Source organism: Clinocottus analis, unplaced genomic scaffold (genome assembly GCF_023055335.1).
Source record: "Clinocottus analis isolate CAN_PGR_092001 unplaced genomic scaffold, fCliAna1.0.p SCAF_5, whole genome shotgun sequence".
Lineage (NCBI taxonomy): Eukaryota > Metazoa > Chordata > Actinopteri > Perciformes > Cottidae > Clinocottus > Clinocottus analis.
In genome coordinates this window covers 9,997,906-10,019,731 of record NW_027176207.1, presented here as the reverse complement: position 1 = coordinate 10,019,731, position 21,826 = coordinate 9,997,906, and the positions used below count along the sequence as shown (strand labels likewise).

The 21,826-nt window shown below is 41.0% G+C and overlaps 2 protein-coding genes across 2 annotated transcripts; one reads left to right on the top strand and one right to left on the bottom strand.

Moving 5' to 3' along the window:
* Positions 1-1,491: 1,491 nt before the first annotated feature.
* Positions 1,492-11,682, top strand: unc119a2 (unc-119 lipid binding chaperone a2). The gene is made up of 5 exons (XM_068600464.1): positions 1,492-2,112; positions 8,260-8,373; positions 8,671-8,770; positions 8,888-9,060; positions 9,754-11,682. The coding sequence occupies exons 1-5, from the start codon at positions 1,863-1,865 to the stop codon at positions 9,864-9,866; spliced, it is 750 nt and encodes a 249-aa protein (XP_068456565.1). The 5' UTR covers positions 1,492-1,862; the 3' UTR covers positions 9,867-11,682.
* A 1,395-nt stretch (positions 11,683-13,077) lies between these two features.
* Positions 13,078-19,836, bottom strand: slc13a2 (solute carrier family 13 member 2). Its single transcript, XM_068600523.1, has 12 exons — positions 19,735-19,836; positions 18,687-18,815; positions 17,990-18,126; positions 17,411-17,667; positions 17,158-17,335; positions 16,949-17,071; positions 15,974-16,183; positions 15,052-15,152; positions 14,767-14,882; positions 13,748-13,909; positions 13,530-13,667; positions 13,078-13,209 (listed from the first exon to the last, which is right to left on the bottom strand). The coding sequence occupies exons 1-12, from the start codon at positions 19,834-19,836 to the stop codon at positions 13,078-13,080; spliced, it is 1,785 nt and encodes a 594-aa protein (XP_068456624.1).
* Positions 19,837-21,826: the final 1,990 nt, after the last annotated feature.

Genomic DNA, 21,826 nt, shown 5'->3' with positions numbered 1-21,826 from the left:
TATTATTGAATATGTTTTCCTCAGAAACTTTTTATTGCCACGTGAGTTAGTACAAACGAGGAAGGTGCATCACAACACAACAACAACAACAACAACAACAACAACAACAAACAACAGCAGCAACAACAACAACAGAGAACATTTAACTATACAAGAGAAAGTATAAAATAAAATTTGGATAAACAAGTAATAAGTAAGTACAAAGTAAGTAAATAAATAAGGTGCAGTAAATATGCAGTAAATAATTAGCGATGCAATTAAAAAATGAAAAATAAAGGTAGCGATCAATAGTAATAACAATAATAAGAGTAAAGATAAAGTAAAGTGCACGGATTGAGGTTATGATTGTTGAAAGTGACAGGAGATGGGTAAAGTGGCGAGTGGCTATGAATGTGTGGAGGGATGTGCAGGGGAGAGAGGGAGAGAAGGGAGAGAAGCGAAGGTCCTGGGGGAGACAGAGTCAGTCAGTGGGGGACCCGGGCTCTGTTGATGAGCCCGACTGCTGCTGGGTAAAAACTGTTTGTGTGGCGGGAGGTCTCGGTCCTGATGGACCTTAGCCTCCTGCCAGAGGGAAGGGACTCAAAGAGTTTATGTCCGGGGTGAGAGGGGTCGGCCGCAATCTTTTCCTGCCCGCTTCAAAGTCTTGGAAGCGAACAAGTCCTGGAGGGACGGCAGATTGCAGCCAATCACCCTCTCGGCAGAGCGGATGATGCACTGCAGCCTGGCCTTGTCCTTGGCAGTGGCTGCAGCGTGCCAGACGGTGATGGAGCAGCAGAGGATGGACTCAACGATGGCGGTGTAGAAGTGCACCATCATTGTCTTTGGCAGGTTGAATTTCTTCAGCTGCCGCAGGAAGAACATCCTCTGCTGGGCCTTCTTAGTGATGGAGCTGATGTTCAGCTCCCACTTGAGGTCCTGGGTGATGAATCAACTTTCCTTGGTGTAGAATCAACTTAAAATAATTAATAATTGTTCTCTTCACTGTGCCAACAAGTGTTTTCGCGTTTTGGCGTCAGCCTTCTCCTGTTTTGGCGCACAAGAACCATTTCAGCTGGTTGCAATATACAACCTCGCCGTTGTGTGTTGCCAAATCCCCCACTGCACCTTCCACAGCAGGCATCCATGTGTTGTCAGTGGTGGTACAGATAAGTACGCCAGTTAAGTGCATCGACCCTCAACGTTTCACCTTAAACAGTTGTCTGTCCTGAACTGAGCTGCTGACTGGACGATGCGCGGACAAGGCTGTTTAAAAAATGAGTTATAGTGACTTTACCACTATTCCCTACAAACTATAATCGAAAACAGTCCGTATTCAAGTCGAATGGTAACTGAGTTTCGGAGGGACCTTAACAGAAAAAGAACCCACATTGCATACAATATAAAGCTTGCTAATCAGAGGGTTTGTCATCTGGATTGCGTGCGTTTGACGGTTGCTGGACAGATTGCGCGCAGAAGCACCAGGCGCGGAGACGCCCCCTCCCTCCTTGACAGCAACTGCCATCTGCCGCTTCTTTTTTTCCAGTTTCAAACCCAGCTGATTATTTCCCACCCACTATAGCTTCACTTGACACGGCTGAAATAGCGTCTCAGAAAACCGCTGCGCAGATAAAGAAGAAAAAAAGCAGTGGGAATCAGTCCGCTTTCCGCACATTGCGCTCAGCCAACGAGAGCCGCGGCCGCTTGCATTCGAGCAAGTCGGCGGAGGCAGACTGCAGGCTCATAAAGACGAAGCGGATTTGAATTAAGCACCGGATAACATACAGCGACTCTGCATCCTTCGGTGAAGGAGGGAGGGGAAGAGGGAGGCAACTGTGTTGTATCTTGGAAGCCCTGGGTTAGGAGAGGGGGAGGAGGAGCGGAGAATGAGCTATTCCTGTACCAGCATAGGCAGCGGCCAGGACCCATCAACCGCTAAGAAGCCTGCCGGTAATAATCCGGGCAGAGACACCGGAGGCACAGACAGCAGCAGCCCGAAGCAAACGGCGGCGATGAAAGTGAAGAAAGGCTGCAACTCGACCGACGTGGGGGTCCCGGTGACCACGGAGGAGGACCTGCTCGGCAGCACCGCGATCACTCCAGAGGATGTGCTGGGCTTGCAGAAGATCACAGAGAGTAAGTTCACTTTCGGTTATTGAGTGACACACAGAGGGACAAATGTGTTTAAATGTTCCAGCTCCTACATGAGTCATGTACCACGTCATTACCGTGTCCCCTTGTTTATGTAATCCACTTAGGCCCTATTCAAGCACATGGTAATGCATCACTGAGCCCCCTCTCTGGTAAACGTTAACCTGGCTGCAGATGCGCTTTGGAGCTCCTCTGCTGGCATCTCGGTTGCCCTGTGACCGGTCAGCGTTGCTGGAGGTTAAGTTTAGCACACGGTGGGTGAGTGGTGCTATAATACACCATGTGCAGTTGAGTACATGTGATGGAGCGGTGAAAGACTCCTCAAATGCAGAGGTCAGTTAATTTGACTCTCATTGTATGCTTTTCATTAAACAGGATGATTGTATCTAACTAGAAGGATGCACAATGGGGTGACTGAGGAGGCATCCTTCAAAGCAGCATGCATGTTTCCTTTGCATTAGTTCACTAAAGTCTGTTTTCACCTGCGAATTAAAACACACTCAGGTCTGGGTGTGTTTAGTAAACAACGTTTTATTGTTAACAAATATGCAATAACACAACACTTAATTACAGTCAAAATATAAGTTAAATTACAAAAGTATTATTATTATTTTCAGCACTAAAGTATTTGTTGTAGACAAACTGACCCATATCTGCCTATATGATTACATATCACAGGAGCTGATCGTGTGTGTTATAAAATCTGAAAAGTAGCAACTAGGAAAGTAAAGTTTAGGCTCAGTGAAACAGTCTTTACACACAACAAGAGCATCACATTGAATGATAAACAAACCAATTTTATGTACGTATATATTTTTTTCCATGTTAAAGAACTTAAAAATGACATTCATCATGTTAAAATGATAACGCTTCATGCAGTTTTTTTTATTTGTCACACGTTTAAATCTTGAACAAGCCTCTTAGAAAACACATAGTTAGCTAATAGGTGGCCAGCAGGGCATTTGACTATTTAAAGACCAGTATAATACCTTACACAACACGGTTAGATTGGCTGTAACAGCCGGAGTGTGATAATATGGATTTTTTTCAAGGCATTTAAAGTCACTTTGTACTGAGGCTTATGTAGCTTCACATAAGATACACAATACAACCACGTCTCTCTAAAAACTTCGACAGTGATGATAACGAACTCGGTTAATATTTGTCATCATTTTATCCTTTTTTTTATGTTGTGACCAGGAATGAGACCTCTGGGAACATTCTTTGGCTCAGCTTGTTCCTTGCTGAACGCCACCGTAACGTTTCTTAAATGCCCTTTAACTGCAGCTGTGTTTGATGCATGTTACACACACTGTTTTGTCTTTGTGTTTTTATCTGTCTCTCTTTGGTGATTTACATGAGTGAGTCTGTGTGTGGGGTCCAGCTACACATTGACGGCAACACCGTAACATCTCCCACACTGAACTTACTGGTCTTGCAAACTCTCACTTCTCTATCTCGCAGCATCATCGCTGGAGGCAATAAGGAGGCATGTGTGAGTCACCACAGCAACGTGAACACACGCTTGAATCACTAGGGCAACATGAAGCATCTTGCCGTGGTTGCAGCCACTGGAGCGTGCGTTTCTGTTCTCCTACACATTTCCTCCTCTACGCACCTCCTCTTCTTTCTTCTCTTCTGCTACGCTATTTAACATAGTCCTGCTGTCACTTGATGGATTGTGCAGACAAACCGCACATATGTGCACACACGCACTTGCTTGTGGCGGTTAAACAAAGCAGGAAGCAGCCTGCAGAACGCCACAGCAGCCCTTCTGTTGTTTTGGGACTCGTCTGTCTCGTTTTTTTCTTCTTCTGCTGCACATTCTCAAGTGGCTGAAATTGATTCCCTCCCGAAAGTGGGATGACACACAATTGACAACTCCGCGGAGCTCAGTTATACTTGACAACAAAACTTTGTTGTTTGGAGCACAGACATTTCACTTTGTGTCAGATACATTCTCAGAAACCGCATAAAGACTAATCATTTTCTGCTCCATCTGTCTGGTAATTAAAGCAAGCTGCTGAGATTGATGAAGGTTTTGCATAGAAGTAACCGGCTTTCTGCTCAGTTGACTGAACTGATCCAAACGTATGTTCTAAACTAAATCTTAATCTGTCGCGTCAGTGGAGCGATGCAAGAAAGACTCCCCTGCAGACACTTGTTTCTTTTAGGGAAGCGACTAACTATTTTCAGTATTCTTTTTAGATTAATAAAAAAAAATTTAAGCTGAAACAATTTATAGATTCAGTTCTCTGATGCAGCTTTTTGTGGGAATTAGATTTTTCATTCTCATGAAAGAAGCACTTTTTTAAAATGTATGATTTGCAAAGGTATTAGTTAGTTTTTGAGTTTAACTTACTGAGTATAACGCGTTATCTTTGTTGCTATGGTTATTAAGTCACGGTATATATGTTTTAACAGGTGTTATCATTACTTTTTTAGAAATGTGCTCGGTCGGTGACAACATTCACACAAACACAACTGTGTGAACTGGCCTGTGGACCTGCAGGGTCTTTGGTTGGGAAGCAAAACAGCAGAGTGCTTATCGTTGAGGATAAATTCAGTTTTACAACCAACGAGGTCGGATCTCAAATGACTCACTGAGGCCTGCAGTCCTGTCGGCGTGTACTCTGTTAGCAGTGAGCTGGAGCAGATCTGATGGAGTTAAACTCTCCGTGCCGTCAAGTTAAATGGGGTAGCAGGTAAGGAAATTGGGTCAAATTGATTTGCTTTGCAAAATAATTACGAAATATTCCAGATGGGTCATAAAATTAGAGAAGGCCCAACACACATATTGTCTACAACAGAGAATTTCAGAGACTCTGACAGGGATGAGATGTGTCGCCTCTCTAAACCTGCACCCTCTCAACCTAAGTGCAAGATGTTTTGCCAATGAAAGCTGTGGCACTTTAACCTTCTTCTTATGCAAACTAATTGAAAAGTTGTTAAGTGATTACGCTGTAGCATGTTGGACTTTTACAGTCCTTTTTGTAATTTGGCATGTTTCATTGAATAATTTTAATCTTCTTTCCCCCCAATGTTTCATTCGCTTCTCCTTACTGCTTTACGCCTGCCCCCTCCCTCCAGTGACTAGTTGGATTTGCCCTCATACAAGAAACTAAACAGGATCAGTCCATTCAAGCTGTGTTGGACCTAAGTGCCTTCCACCTCCCACTTAACTGCTCAGGCTCTTCTCATACACTGTTATACGTATACCTACGAAATATTGCACTATAAGTTGTCTTTAACCCAGTAGTAATCTTGAACCGTCGTGTCAGGAGTTGTCAGTCAGTAAAAAGTTAGATAAAATCAACTAAAACAAAATTATACTTTAACTAACTTCCATATAGCCATATAAACATTGTAAAACTTAGTTAGTGAGATCAAATATACATAAAATGCAGCCAATAAAACATGTATGTCCTGACAAAATATAGGCCAGTACTGATATAGTTCTGTTAAGCCAACGTCATTACTCCTGTGTGTGTGTGTGTGTGTGTGTGTGTGTGTGTGTGTGTGTGTGTGTGTGTGTGTGTGTGTGTTCGCACGCGCATATTGAGGCAAAATGAGAGAAAATAAGCTGCATGTGATACTCTTGAATCTGACTTGTTACTTACAGCCACTGTGAGATTATCAAGAGGGCAGGAGACAACGTGTGTGTGTGTGTGTGTGTGTGTGTGTGTGTGTGTGTGTGGTGGAGAAGCCCTAACTGAGCGTAAGGGAAGCTTATGTCTCATGTGGGATAAGAAACCTGAGAGTGGTGGATGTTAATTACTGTAATGAAGCACTTGCACGCAATGGATTTCATGCAAGGACACTAACCTCTAACTTGCTTTTTTCCCGCGAGGCTTGCTGGTACGAGGGTTCAAAACCCTGTTAAACTTGTCTAAAATTTCTCTTTTAATTATTGCCACCAGTTCGCGTAGATTGTATTTTGAAGGAGAAACAAAAACTGAGCTCTTATCAATTTCGATTGATGGACAACTGCATTTATTTATTAGACTCAAAACCCGCATCATATAAATAAAAACTGTTGTTAAAATGTGCATCCTACTTAAAGTGGAATGTTTAGTGAGACAGACTGAACTAGATCCCATTATCAGTGTCAGCTGTAATTATCACAGACACATGCATGTTTATACCATGTTGCCATATTAAAGCATGTTGCTTTTAATATGGCAACATGTACCCGCAATGTTAAACCTTCATACTGAAAGGTTTCTAAGATCTGTCCTGTCCCAGCGTTATCTGGGTGAACTGCTAAAACAAGCTTGGAAGCGTTTATTTTGGCTGAATCTAGGTCATGTGTTACAGTGTGTGTTGAACTGTGGACCTGACGAGTTTAGCCAGTGAACTGCTGAGGTCTGCCACGTCGACAGTGACGGGACAGGACTCAGCCGAGAGACAACGAAAGGAAACATGACAGAAAACATAAAAACATCCCTTGTTCAAAAAACAACAACTGTAAAAGTCACAAAGAAACATCGTTGTGTTGGTTTTCGACACCAAAAAAATCACCAGGAAACATTTTACGACAGGACATGCTCATATAAGATGTCAAAGTGAAGGCTGTAAAATATTGGAAATGGAGGTCGATGCATTCGTCTTGTGATGAGGTCACATGATGTCTGAAGTCCCTGTTGTTAAAAAAAAAAAACGTTAAAGTTTGAAGAAGTGGTTTGCTGACAAGCTTCCTGTTTTCCAGCACAGTTCAGAGTTTCTGCAACACTCACAGCTTCGACTGTTTATTCATATTTGTGTGTGAAATGAGGGCACTAGCTGTGCTAGGCTACAGTGTATATAACCTACACAAGTACATACAAACTGCTATCAGTGCCCAGCTCCTTACATATGTCGTATGTTATTTTATTTAGAATGATGTGGCTGCTGTTTGTTTGTGTGGCGGCTGTAAGAATCTTCAGGTGTTGCACTGTGGTGTATTCAGTGCCGTACTCAGAGCTGATGTGTTCAGAAGAGCCAACCTCAGCGTTCAGACAGACAGGAGCAAAGGCATCAGAGCGTCACAACGAATCAGGTCAGCTCTGTCAGGAAGGAACACTCTTTAAACTGAGTCGACAACACGCTGTGACGTTGGGTTATGTTTCTCTGCTCTACCATGATCATTGTAAATAATCCTTCAATCTAGGGGGAATTGATGTATATAATAGACAGTAATGAAGAAGCAAAAAAGTTCCAGCTTATTGGTAACAATATAAGTGAACTGTGAACACTTTCTTCCTTCAAAGTGCTGACCTACTTATCTCATTTACTTTTCACATTTAGTAATGCTGGTTAGCAGACCATTCAAGGTGCACATTATGGAAATAACTTTCCTCAACAGTGGTCTTTACACATCACATTATGTTTTTTAGAGGGAACAGCGGTTTGGTTGATTCGACAGTCGGAGCTCCTATCAGTAGTGAATGAATGATCCAGTTGTGTACATGATAGATGTACATGTCTCCACTGTTGTTGTTCTTTGTCTTTGAGCAGACACGTGTGGTCAGCAGACACAGATGTGCTCAACAGACACTGCGGACATTGTGTGTCTTTGGGACAACTGCAGATTTCCTGACTTGTTGTCACACATTCACTGACTCGGAACTGCAGTGCTCTCCTCTAAAACAACGTTATCCCAAATGTATTTATTTTCTACAATGTGAGCTGTGTGAATACTGTAGCGAGGCGAGGGAGAGGGTGATCTTCCGTGGAAATTATGGAGAGTTGTTGAAATTACACACATGCCGGCTTGCAGTGCCGTCGCATCAGGCAGGAAGCAGGAAGTGTCTGCGCTGCTGGGTAACGCTAATAAGCAGTGACACTGCCCGGTGAGGGCAGGAAGGATTAGAAGAATGAAAATAACTTGTGTGTGTGTGTTTGCCTGCATAGTCCCATTTGTGAGGAAATGGCTCCTCTAAGACAATTTTGTATTAAGATTCATGTCAATTATTTTCAGAATAATTGTTTGTTATCCTATATCTTTAAAAAAAATAAAGAAAACAAACATTTGATCGCATTCAAATTAGGTCATTTTACCATAATAGGAAATTGATTTACAATTCTGCCATTTGTGCCACTAATTCAGTCTTTGTATTGGTGTCTAATCTTTATTTATTTTTTCTTTTTCAGATTATCTTTGCAACCCGGACGAGAACATTTACAACATAGACTTCACCAGGTTCAGGATCAGAGACATGGAGTCTGCCACGGTGCTGTTTGAAATCACCAAACCTCCATCCACAGGCGAGTCACTGAGGGATTTATTTCACCTAGCCTTTCATTTCAATGACAATACTTCAGCAGTAAATGAGCAATATGAAGCAGCCTCATACATGTAGTTAGTTGTAGGCAACACACTGGTGCTTATTTCACCTCAAGAAATGCATAGCTTTTAATAGCGGACATGAACTGGAATATAGAACTGGCACTTATTCTAGTTTTCCATGTTGTTTCATGTTTTGTAAGGCAATAAAATGTCCATAACTATAAATATTTAATTAAATTATGTTTCTATTCCACGCAAACTGCTACTTAACTTAGACAAAGCAGGGGAGAAGAGGGACGTTGACCCAAACGCCGGCCGATTTGTCCGTTACCAGTTCACCCCCGCTTTTCTACGACTGCGGCAAGTTGGAGCCACGTAAGTGAGAACGTTTGTGACTCTTTATTTATAATGACGTGTCTTCCTTTGTCTGTGATTTCTCTGCCCCGCTCACCTTTTTCTGTCTGTCTTTGTCCTCTGTCTTTGTCCCTGCAGTGTTGAGTTCACGGTCGGAGACAGGCCGATAGAAAACTTCAGAATGATTGAGAGACATTATTTCAGAGAGAAGTTGCTCAAGAGTTTCGACTTTGAGTTTGGCTTCTGCATGCCCAGCAGCAAAAACACCTGTGAACATATCTATGAATTTCCACCTCTGTCTGAAGACATCAGTAAGTACACTTTGTTGATTTGAAGCATTTTTTGAGACCTAAAGATGTGATGTGAAAGTATATTTCACAAGCAACAAGAACTTAGTGGCAGCGGTGCAACAAGCTGAATGCTATCATCAGCATGCTAACAATAACTGGTAACTTGCCGATGATAAGCAGGTTCACCATGGTCACGTTTTCAATATATTGTTAGAGTGCAAACATTTGCTAATTAGCACCAATGCAAAATACGTTAAAGTATGTTTTGCATGTATTTGGTCATGAACCAGAGTACCAGACAAAGTGACACTTTAACCTGATCTGATGCTCGCGCTAAATGAAATGTGCAAGTCTTTACCCAATTTCAAGACAATAAATCACACATTTCATCCAAAACCACAAATGACAACCTCATGGTGATACTAGAGGGAAAGTCAGGGGATCAACAAGGTCAGTAGGATTGTCTGGGGATCATGAATGCCTTTACCAAACTACATGGATCCAATGAATGCTTCGGAGGATATTTCAGGCTGGAATATTTTAAAGTGGAGGACCGAGGATGGAGCTGCCACCCCTGTAGAGCTGTGCTGCTGCTAGTATAGCTTTAAAAATACAAACAAATGTTATTCTTTCTTCTCCGTTTACTCATCTCGGGACCTCCTCAAAAGTGTCTTACTGCTCTAACAGCAGTGTTGTTTTTGTGTCTGTCCTCAGTCAGAGAGATGGTGCTGCACCCGTATGAGACGCAGTCCGACAGCTTCTACTTTGTGGACAATAAGCTGGTGATGCACAACAAGGCGGACTACTCGTACAACGGCGGGACGTAAAGACAGCGCGCTGACACGAGAGACAGGTGTACGGACTGACCTAGGGGACGATTAGAGTACACTGGTGTACCAGTAGTCTCTCTCTCTTTATCTCTCTCTCTTTCTCTATCTCTTTCTCCCACTGAGAGAACGCCATCCAGAAAACGGCCACACAGATGTGACAGTTGCAAACTCTGTGTGTGTGTGTGTGTGTGTGTGTGTGTGTGTGTGTGTGTGTGTGTGTGTGTGTGTGTGTGTGTGTGTGTGTGTGTGTGTGTGTGTGTGTGTGTGTGTGTTGGCATGTATAAGTTTGGCAAAGCGTAAAAGCTACAAACACACGGTTCACAGCACAGCGGGGGGTCACTGTCACAAAGGGGTTTTGTAACAAAATAAACCAGCAGGCAAGCAACATTTTAGGAAACATCCGATGGTTTTTCGCTCTCTAGCCACGTCGTGTGAAAACTCTGTATCTTCAAATATTGATTTATTTATTTATTTTTTCAATGTACGTCAGAGTTGTTTGGAGGACTTCAGTTGTTTTTTTTCAGTTTCAGTGAGTGAGCTTTTTGGAGTGTGTGCGTTTGTGTACTTTGTATGACTGTCAGTGTGAAGCATGATTAATGGTCTGGTAAGAATATAATAACCTAAAATATCAATAATGTGGTCATTTGGTTTCTCAAGGTAAAATACATTTTTGAAGCCTGTTAGTTCATCAGACCTGTTTCCTTTGTTCTTAATTTATTTCTCGAGTTGTGTTACGTGTGTTATTCGTAGGGCGTATGTGTTTATTGTCTTTGCTCAAAGCACAACATATCTACAGAGCCAGCAAAGGGGAAACTTTTAAAGATGAGCTAATCTGAAATGACTGTAAATGTTCTTTGTCATGCGTGTGCTAGTTGTGCTTTTCAAGCCTCATGTTGCTTTGTTTAGGTCATAAAGAAGTTCAAACTTTTGTTAGGTTGCCTATTCGAGTGGAAAAAACACTTTAGAAGAAAAGAAAAATGTGCATTTTTAAATGTTGATATGTTTCAATCAGATTTATGTTGCACAACGGAAAAAAGATGAAGGGAATGTAGCAGAAATCACCCTAAAATTTCTTATATAAATCATTTTTTGTTGTTTGTTGGCAATCTAAAGCTTGTTTCTCCATCAATCCGTCCATTTGTTTTTTTCTCAAGTTTCTGCCCTTTTTTTTAGGCACATTTCATTAAGTCCCGAGTGTGTTGATCTCTTATTATTTGAGGGAATCTATCACACAGAACTTCAGTGTCTCGGGACGCCTCTAAATTGTTGTACTCAAAGTGTCCAAATTGTTTTATTTCCACCTATCTGCATATTGTCTTTGATTTGAAGCACCCAAAAGTACATTTTTGGTTTCTGTGTTTTTAGTGATTCTGCAGTAAAACCCAGCTGTCGGTTCCAGCGAGTGCAAAAGCTGCAAATCATTTAGATTCTATAAGTCAGCTCTGAAAGGAAGTGCAACCAGTTTAGATAAACTTGTATTGATGCACCTGTTGTGTCTTCAGATCAACACGAGAAAGAGGTGGAAAAGGATTCAGATTGTCATTGGATCAAAGGGATTACAATCAGAGTGACGTGGTTTTAGTCTGTGAATTGCTGATTGTCAGTTAAAGGTAAGTCACTGAGGGGAAAAAAATGACAAGATTTGACAAGAGAGTTGATCGAAGATAAAACTGACTTGAATGTTATGTCAAAAAAATAACAAGATTTATTTTTGACTGATTGTGACTCATGCACCAATTATTTTGAACTGATGTTGAGTTCTTGACTAATCAAATGTTGGTATGACTGAACAAAAGTACAAAATAAATAAAGATTTATGGGACTTTTTTGAAATATCACAGTCTTGTCTGTTTAATATTTTATGGGAATGAGAGATTTCACAATTTTGTTCACATATTATTTTCAGAATATAATAGCTCTGGTACATAAATGTGGGAATAAAACCCTGCTGGGTTTTTTTCTCTCTCCGCTACATTTTCAGGTTATTGCATTTACCTGGATTAACTATATATATTCTGTCGGCAATTTCTTATCTCAAAGTTGTCCTTTAACCAGCCTAATTATCCGTACTCATCGACCCAATGTTAGTGCCAACTTCCTGCTATTTATTTGTGCACTTTTTATTTTTGAACTTCCTCGATGCTAAAAGATGTTTTACAGCATCTCCTACACTTTATGGACAACTGGAGTTAATCTGTTGAAGGAATAGTTCAACATTTCAGGAACTACATTTTCCTACTGAGAAAAAAAGATTGAGTCCACGTGTTTGTTCATGTTCGTCCTTTCCGTGTGAAGCTAGAGTGATGAGATGGTTAACTTGGTGGTGGTTAAAAATTAGCCTACCAGCACCTTACAAGTCAATTAGTGAGTTTTAGAGGCTTTGTTGTTGTTTTTTAACACAGGACAAAGCTAGGTTAGCTTCTTCCCCTGGTTTCCTGTAGCTGTAGTTTCACATTTATGGTACAATTTTGAATTCAATACAAGTATTCTCTCTGCACAAAAACCAATGTGTTTTTCACAAAATGTCAAACTATTCCTTTAATACACTCAGATTAATGTTGTCAGTGTATTTATACATTTGAGATTATAATATCTCTCAAAGGAAAACAAATAATCCCAAAAAGTTAAATATCAAGGAAATACTTGTTCATAAAATAGTGAGCCAAATACAGTGATACAAATAAAATGTGCAACCTTAAAACAAAGGAGCGCAGTAATAAGTTAAATCGACTCATGCAAGCGTTTCAGCTCATTTTCACATTGTAAACACATCTTTGGGAATAATCATAATTTAAATATTCACACACACACAGATTACAGTGTCTGTGAGTGATAAATAGATTGAAAAAAAGATGACGTCACATTCAGGGAAATGTGTATAAGGAAGTGACCTCGGTATAGCGAAGACTTCATTGTTGTTTGTTCTGTCAATGAACTGACACAAGGAAGTACTAAACACATGTCGGTGGGAGCCCGTCTAATTATAGATCTGAGCTAATTATATAGTCTCATAGAGTCAACTCCAGATTATTAATTTATGTTCAGTTTTTTTTTTACCAAGGTCGTTTTTCATTCTGATTTCACTGGACCTTGGCTCTCTCCCCTTCGCTCTCTTTTTATAGAATTTTTTAAGATTGGAAGTTTTCAAGGGCTTTAAAAAAATAATTACGTGTCCTTCCTGTTCTCCGTGTCTCTCTTTCCGTCCTCTTCAAGGTTGGCTGTTTGTATAGTTGACCCAATAAGGTATGGTGTCCAAGTCAAATATGGTTTTTCCCCAGGTGTTGATGCCCAAATTAACTGTGAGAATCCCAATGACGTTCAGCACAAAGCCAGTTTTCACCTAAAGGAACAGACAGTGACAATCTGATCAGTATACAGTTTGAGTAGAGATCGGAAAACAGGGTGTACAGTTCTTTAAAAGTCTTGAAAGCAATTAGTTTAGTTTTCTTAAAGGGAGATGTTACATAAACTAAAATCAAAGACTTAAAACATGTTTAAGAATCTATGTCTCTGCCGCATCAATATTTCTCTACAGTCTTTGTAAAGCACACTTTTCCTCCCTCCTACCTCCACAAAGACGTTTTTTTCTAATTAATTCCTCTACGCCTCACATGAATGAGTCTTGTAACAAAGATTGTGTTTTGTGAGTATGAGTCTCACCATGTCCATGACTTTGAGTTTTCCAAAAGAAAAGGCGATGGCGTTGGGCGGTGTGGCCACAGGCAGCATGAAGGCCAGAGAGGCAGCAATGGTGCAGGGAATCATCACGTACAGCGGATGTATCTTAATAGCTACGGCCTATCAGAGAAACAGCACAGTTAAATACATAAAGAGACTGTGTGTCCACACCTGTGTTGTACATGTGGACATCTGCTTACCATTGAGGCCAGGATGGGCAGGAACAGGGTGGTGGTGGCTGTGTTGCTGGAGCACTCGGTGAACGTTGCCACCAGCATGCAGAGCAGCAACGAGATGGCGTAGGGGGGAATCTGCTGCAGGGGGGCCAGGCTATCTCCCAGCCACTTGGACAGACCAGACTCCTGTGACACAAGTTTTGCAGCAGAAATGACGAGAAATAGAGGTACAGAAACTCCTTGCGTTAAAAAAAAGCAGTAACCCAAACCATTTTTACAAAATTAGCATTCAGTTGTGGATTAGTTAATAAATCCTTTCAGCACAATACAAAGGGAACAGGAAGTCTGAAAGAGAGAGTTGGGATGTTTTAAACTGGGGTATGAAGTAGTTATCCAGAGTCAGTGTGTTATCTACACAGTAGCTGACAGTCCCCACTTTGGAGAAGTAGACATGAGTACCAGCATGGGAGCAAAGCAATGCACTGCTGTAGACAGGGGCAGCAGCAAAACATATTTTAGACACCTAGAAGAAAAGGCTCTCTTGAAAAAATCGACATCAGTTTAAGTGTACGTGATATTTAGAAAATGTCCACTGCTTCGTCATCAGACAGCCGTTACCTGAACTGAAGCTGTTTGTTTTGTTGTGTCTCTCTCTGGGGTTTTAAAGGGTTAAGATTCACCAAAGTCACACAAAGAAAGTAACTAACAAATCGAGGCAACGTCCATTATCTGTATGGGGAAATCACTGTTTTTGTCAATAAAGTCTGGTTGGCTTTGAAGAAATCATGGTTATAATGGTTTCAGTTGTCCGTCCGAGAGAGCTGTCTAAGAGCGAGGTGAAGCGCCGAAATGATTCAAAATAAAGCATACACCTGAATATTTGTCTTTCTTCTTGACAACAGTAGATTGCTTCCTTGCTGGTACTTCTGCCGGTTTTTCCAAAATAGGGGGATTTCCATTTACTGTAGATAATACACTAACTACGGATTACTTTACATAACCCCACTTCAAATAATCCATGCTATACTTTTCTGTATATTGACCTCACTGCCAGCAGCCAGAGCGAAGCCTCCTCCCAGCAGCAAGATGATGTGCCAGGGCATTCGCTCGTGGACCACCTGCCAGTTCAGCAGAGTGGGGGGAGAGTTCACCACCTTCCCTGTGAGACCCGCATGACGTGTGGACATGAAAAAGTAATTAGTTTTAAAGAGCAGTGTCATATCCGCTTGGTAATCATCATCCAGTGTTACGGTGAGCTGAAATTTAGGTCACACGGACATCATGAAGGCATTGTATGATCAGGGATTAGTGGATTTAATTGATTTTACCTTCGTCATTGTTGCCGTAGCCTCCACACTTGGGCATCTGGGAGGGGATGATGAAGAACAGCATCGACATTAAGATAGCGACGGTTCCATCGGACACAAACCTAAGGGACAACATTATTCCACATATTTTAGTTTGGTTGTGTTGTTGCCATGTTTCCTGCTCTGTTTCACTGATGTCACAGTGCACACTATGGAACTAAGCAAAGACATGTGGAAAGTATGTCCTAGTTTTACACATTAATGCTATTTGTGTTGAAGAGATCAAGGGTTTATGAGTTTCTGTATGTTTTAAAGGAAGAATAGAACATAAGAGTAAAAGGAAAGAGAGAAGTTTAAAGGATGAATCTGAAAATATTCTACATATTTCTAATTGTCTACAAGCCCGATTAAAAGACCAAAACAACAATGCGGAACAGTCCAGCCCAGACCAACCCCGCCTGTCTGTGACGCCCCAAAGCCATTTGTTCTCTTTACAAAAGACTCACAAACATCTAGCTTCATCTTCAAAAAAGGGTTAATGGCTTCATAAATCATTAGCATATTGTAGTTTTTAGTAAACTTAACTCAAACAGGAATAAATCATGTATTTTGTTGGGGACTATTTTCAGCTGTTGATTTGTTCTTGTGAATAATTACACAAGCAGTAAATTGTACGTAGGATTGACTACAGGCCCATGTCTGTTGTAATTGAGGAGTATGTGACTAAGTGCAACCGTGTTACATTTTTTAAATAGTTTTCAGACAGTAATGGAGGTGTACGGCACAGAAGAAGAATTTATATCAGACAGTGGTGGCACAGTGGTGTGTATATATATATATATATATATATATATATATATATATATATATATATATATATCACCACCAATATCACCACGCATACTGTTTAAAGTCATGAACAAAAACAAAGCGAAAGACTCACGGTCCCCCCTTATTGAAGAGCACCGTAGCCCAGCCGTCCATGAAGCCCGGCTCCCGGGTGAACCACAGCACTATCAGCAGGACAAAGATGGTGAGCACTGCCCACTCCGCAAACGGCATGCGCCCCAGCTTTTTGCACTCCTGCTTCATCACCGTGTATGCCTCCTTATCTCTGTCGCTTTTGTGGCAGCAGCCAAATGACTGCTTCATGCTGAAGAGAAAAGTACAAAGAGCAAATATGCCGCAGATTTGAAATCAAAGAAATATTTTGCGGATTTCAGTCATGTTGAACCATATTCACAATATCAACACCCCGGTGGTACTGCCTGAGGATATGAGCGGTCTTAATTGAAATCAAGTGGATGGATTTGTCCCTGAAAATATCTTGAGCTCTGTTGCTGCATCTGGTACCATAAAACTCATTCAAGCTTTAGCGTCAGCACAATGATAACATGACATGACAGATGACATAATAAAGCTGGTAAACTTCACATCCAACCCATCACAGAATTTGAAACATTAAAATGGAATTGAGCATTTCATTTTCTTCAGATGACAAAGGAAATAAATTCCATGTATTTCATCCCACTTTCTTTACTTAAAATAATAGTTTGACGTTCAGGGGTGTGTTAAACTTTGCTAGATGGGATCAGCTGTAGGTCAACAAAGTTACTGGTCCCATACCAAAAACAAATATCTGATATAAATAAGATATACAAAAATAATAAGTGTGCTTTTGTTATCTTTTGCTTCCCATTATTTTTACTAAACTAGGGCAAAGAATTTAAAACAGTGTGGCAGGTTGGGTTGATTTCACTGTATGCAATGTGCTGATTGGTACTCTGCAAAGCTTGAACTAGTTTAAGTATTTCTCTGTTAGACTTAAATACCACATTATGTAAGTAGGACCATATTTTTGGATTTGAGGTTTAAACCGTTTAAACATACTGACTGTAAAAGGCTGTAGTTGTCTTACTTAAAGCCGAGGAACGTAAACTGAAGCCAGAGAAAAGCCAACACCAGCATGAGCACCGCGTTGGGAAAAGCGAAGCCAAACCAGCTGGCAAAGTTGATGACATCATTGTTCCCAGGGAAGAGCCTTTGCACAAGATGAAAAAGACGAAGCAATGAGATGAGGGCGCCAACAGCTGGAATAATATTGTTCTGTGTTTGGTTATGCCTTACTTGTCAATTTGACCCTTAAGGATGATGTTCGGCGTCGTGCCGGTGAGCGTTGCTGTGCCTCCGATGCTGGCAGCGTAACACACACTTAGACTCATCCCTTTGGTCAGGAGCTGGTACTTTAACTCCATTGCTTTTTTCTTGGACTCCAGCAGTGACTCTGGCCTCCTCTCATGTTCAGCTGGAGCCCAAGGTATTCAGTGAATTAATGTTTTCAGAAAGATCATTGACATCTATAGCAGACATTGTTACTTACACTCTCTGTCCTCCAGCTGAACATTGGTGTCTGGCCGTTTCTCGTCCATCTTTTCCTCTTTTGTTTGACTGATCTCCATCTCAAACGCGTGGTTATCCTCGGCTGCAGCCTGGAAATCTCGCTCGTCCGCCTGAGCCTCTGTGGCCTTCAGCTGCTGCAGCACGGCCTGGGATATGGGCAGCATCATGGCTACGGTGGCCGAGTTGCTGATCCACATGGACAGGAAGGACGAGACGATCATGAAGCCCAACATTAACCTGTGTGAGAGCGTGGTGACAGGGAGTGAATCCGAGGACGTGGATCACGAGTAGAACAGTCGTGGTAGTAGTGCTAAATTCTGCGCGTCTTGTAAAATGGATGGAGCTGAGGTCTTTGATTTATTTTTGTGTATATGCCTCTACTATCCTCAGAGACACAGTATATCATAACAAGTGCTGAATGGATGATTTGTACGTTCAATTGAGCATTTCTGACATTTCTGGAATTAAAGACTATTAAGCTCCTTGGATGCACTGTTGACCCTCTACATCTTTCTTTTCGCTGTCTGCTGTACAGGTGAGCCGTATCACGTGTACTCACAGGGCCGGACGAACGCCAACCAGCAGCAAAACTTGGAGAGCGATGCGCTTATGAAGGCTCCAGTACTCCACTGCGATGGCCACCAACAAGCCACCAATGAACAACATGTTAGAGTCTTTCAGGTACTCAATACTGACCTGAAACACATTACATAAACACTAAGTTTAGCAGAAGAATCAAAAATACAAACACATGCAAAAGAAACAGAGCATGTCTTTGAACTACTGCAGTGACCTGTGAACATGCTGCCAGATACATAGCGTGTCATCCACTTTGTTTTATGAGCAATAAAGGCAAGTTTTTTACTATTTTCATGCTTCATCCGACCCTGACCTCTGACCTTTTGCAAGCCCACAAATATGAGGTCGTAGTAAGGTAAAATCAAAGATGTAGAGCTTAATATAATTACTTGATTAAAAGGTAAGAGATGGGGGGGTGAAAGTGAGGAAGACTGCATAGCAAGTCAGCTGTATTTAACTTAAATTTGTCTCATCCTTTTTCGTTTGTTCACATGAGATGTGGTATCCCATAATACAACTTTGTTCCATGTGCTGTCAAGGACGAAAAACCTGAGAAACAAACCAAACTATCAGACAACCTTCTTGTGAGAAGCTGTAGTATTCCTACAAGTATTGATTAAGTACATATAAGCTGCCGCATAATGAAGCACAGAAAGTAGCCTGAATGAGTACTGTACTTCTCCAGCCTTCATGATGCCCATCATGGGGAAGAGGACGACTGGCAGCAGGGCAGTCACAGCCAGAGGCATACACTCTGTACACCAGTACAGAGCCATGAGTATGATAACGTAACCACATCTGGCTTCCTAATCAAAGGAGAGATTTAGATGGTACAAATAAGAAACGCACATGGACAGAGTGAGACACATTTTGTAGTCAAGTTCATACAATATGTCAGCTTTCTTGTCCTTTACTCATGGAGATAACAGCAACCCTTGATGATAAAACAAACAGTTTGTTGTGCTCTTGTCTTACTAGATAACTGTTTATGGGTCCTGAGTTAATTCACACTGTTTAAACGACCCGACACAAAAGTTTCCACTGCCCACAAGAGCTCACTCAGCTCCACACATCACAAAATGTGTAAGATATGTTGATATATACACGATATGAAATGAATCACTCAATTATAAAAGTGGAACGTAAAGTTAAGTTATTATTTAAAGCCATAATGTGTTTATATGCAATTGGCGCATCTTTGAAATAATGGTGATGATATACATTTTTATTCGTAAAAAGATTTGCTTGATTTTGCCGAGTTGCTGACACATGCACTGTAATGTGTCCTGCAGTTTCAGAGATAGATTACAGTTGTAACTATCAAACAACCTAAAATATGTGTACCAACATAAAACAACAATTTCATAGGCAAATTGACAAATTAATCAACAGGTAGTATGCTACTCAAAGGATATTAAATCCTCAGGACAAATATCTAATGTAATCTTTTCCAGGTGTTGATAACGTTAATAATGAGTGAACATTTGTTTCCACTAACATTTGTTTCCACGATGTACCTCTCCGACATGTTCAGTGCATTCAAGTACACAAGTTGAAAAAAGGGGCACAGATTTGGAGCACACATCCTTTTCAACAATCAAACACGCTGCACCAGTTGTTTAAGACTCTTGTGTTTAACACCTGTCATGTTCTTTCAGTCAAAACAAACACAGATAAAAACACTCAATTGATTTCGTGAAGTTACCGCCATGCACACACACTCACCGATGTTGGGATGATGAGTGGCAGGGGAAGTAGTGCGAGCGGAGTGACAACGATGATGAGGTAGTTTCTGTGGTACCACAGCCACATCAGCCAGCGAGGCATGATTCTCATGGCGAAACTGACAAGAAGCCACCAGGAGAGGAAATGTTATCCACAATGTTGCTCAGAAGTGAAGTAGTAGTAGTAGTAAAGTGCAAGTGAAGCTAAGGAAACACACATGTGCTCCTCAGAGAACCACTGAGGTAATGAGACTAAAATGAATGGGAGAAAAACCTTTATATCTCCAACTGAAAATTAAACATTAACTCAACACTAAAGAGATCACAATCCTTGGCAGAGAGGGAGATGCGGTTATTGGGAAAGAGAAGAAGGGAACAGTAAAGGTAAAGAGAGGTGGGGGAATGAAAAGATAGCCAGACGATAGGTTTATCAACTGAAGAAAAGCCGTCTGTCAGGTGTAGCCAAAGGTCAGGTGCTCTGTGCATGTAGCCACTTAGCACGCTTTCAGAGTCAGAGGACAACAGTGATTTTACGTCTAACATAGCCTCGCTTAGCACTGGAAACAGCACAGCAAGCCTGGCACTGTAAACGGTAGCAATAGCACCACTAATGATCACTTATTAACACTTACATCGCATTTGTTTCACATAAAACCAGAGTCAAAATTACAATTTGTCCTATTACGATGGGTTGTAAACAAGTGAAATGAAAAACACCGAGCAACAACTCTGCAACTTTCTTGCTTACATGTTTGCAAACAAGCTAGTCAGTAGCTATCTCACAATGTCAAGATTATAGCATATATTTATATATGCAAGCTGTCATGAACGCTGTTATGCTCGTCTAACATATTTAATCATATTTAAATGATGGCGCTTTGAACTGGCGTCTGTCTCGGATGTCCAATTTGTTAAATGTATGTTGCTCGACTCAAGTCAATTTAAAGTAGACTTGTTTGTCTTAGCTGGAGATGAAGGTTTCTTTCACAAGTCATAGAAATAACTGAAATATCAAGTACTCATATGAGTCTGTAAACCAATAAAGAGCAACATGAGAACAACTAACCGAGTCTTAAACTATCAGTAAACATATCACTGTCGTGTTTTATGAGCTTACACAATACACGGATCACTGAGATATCTTTGTTGTTTGATTACTTATTCTTTATTTGTGAGATAAGGCCAAGGAATAGCTTCAATTAAGTCATAGAACACACTGTCATCCGTATGAAATCAAATTAAGTGATTGTGTCATATCACAAAGGCATAAATGTGACTAAATTAAATGTGGCCGCTATCTGTGAGATATCAACAGTATATTTACATAAACGTTATATTTAGGCCTCACAAGTGATTCATCACCCAATGGGAGCTTAACAGATGTTCTCTCTGATACATAATTCACAAGAAGTGACATTCACACTGCACACTGTTTAAATGCAGATTGTTATATAATGTCGCAGTATATGAGGAGAAGCTTTGGCAATCATTCTGAAAGCCAGCCTCCTATTCAGCTGACTCTTCCATTAAATGGATTTATATTTAACATTAACAAAGTTATGCCAATAAAAAAATGCATACTTAAATTGGTGTAAATGCTGAAAAGAAAAAAAGTCATGGAGATACGGTGCATATATAATCTTTGAATATTCAATCAATTAGCTCACACACAGCATGTGTTGTAGGTTGTAATGATTCATTGTTCATTTAAAATGTAATCCTCAATCTTTTTCATGAAGTATTTAAACTGTCTCCTATCTCATTAAGGTTTCCTGTTACATGTTTCATCACATGGCATCATACATAGTGGAACAATAAAGATTATCATTAGCTTAGTTTGGCACCTATGTCACATGAAATTCAGTTTTCTCCAACACTCTGTGGTGGCATCAGCCATCTTTTACGGAGTGGTCTTCTGGAGCAGCAGCATCACGGTGGCTGGCAGGAGGAGACTGGACAAACTGGTGAGGAAGGCCGGCATCATGCTGGGGTGTCCTCTGGATACTGGAGGTGTTGGGGGACAGGAGGATGATGGCTAAGCTCTCTTTCCTGATTAACCACACCTCCCATCCCGTACAGGACCCTCTGGCCGC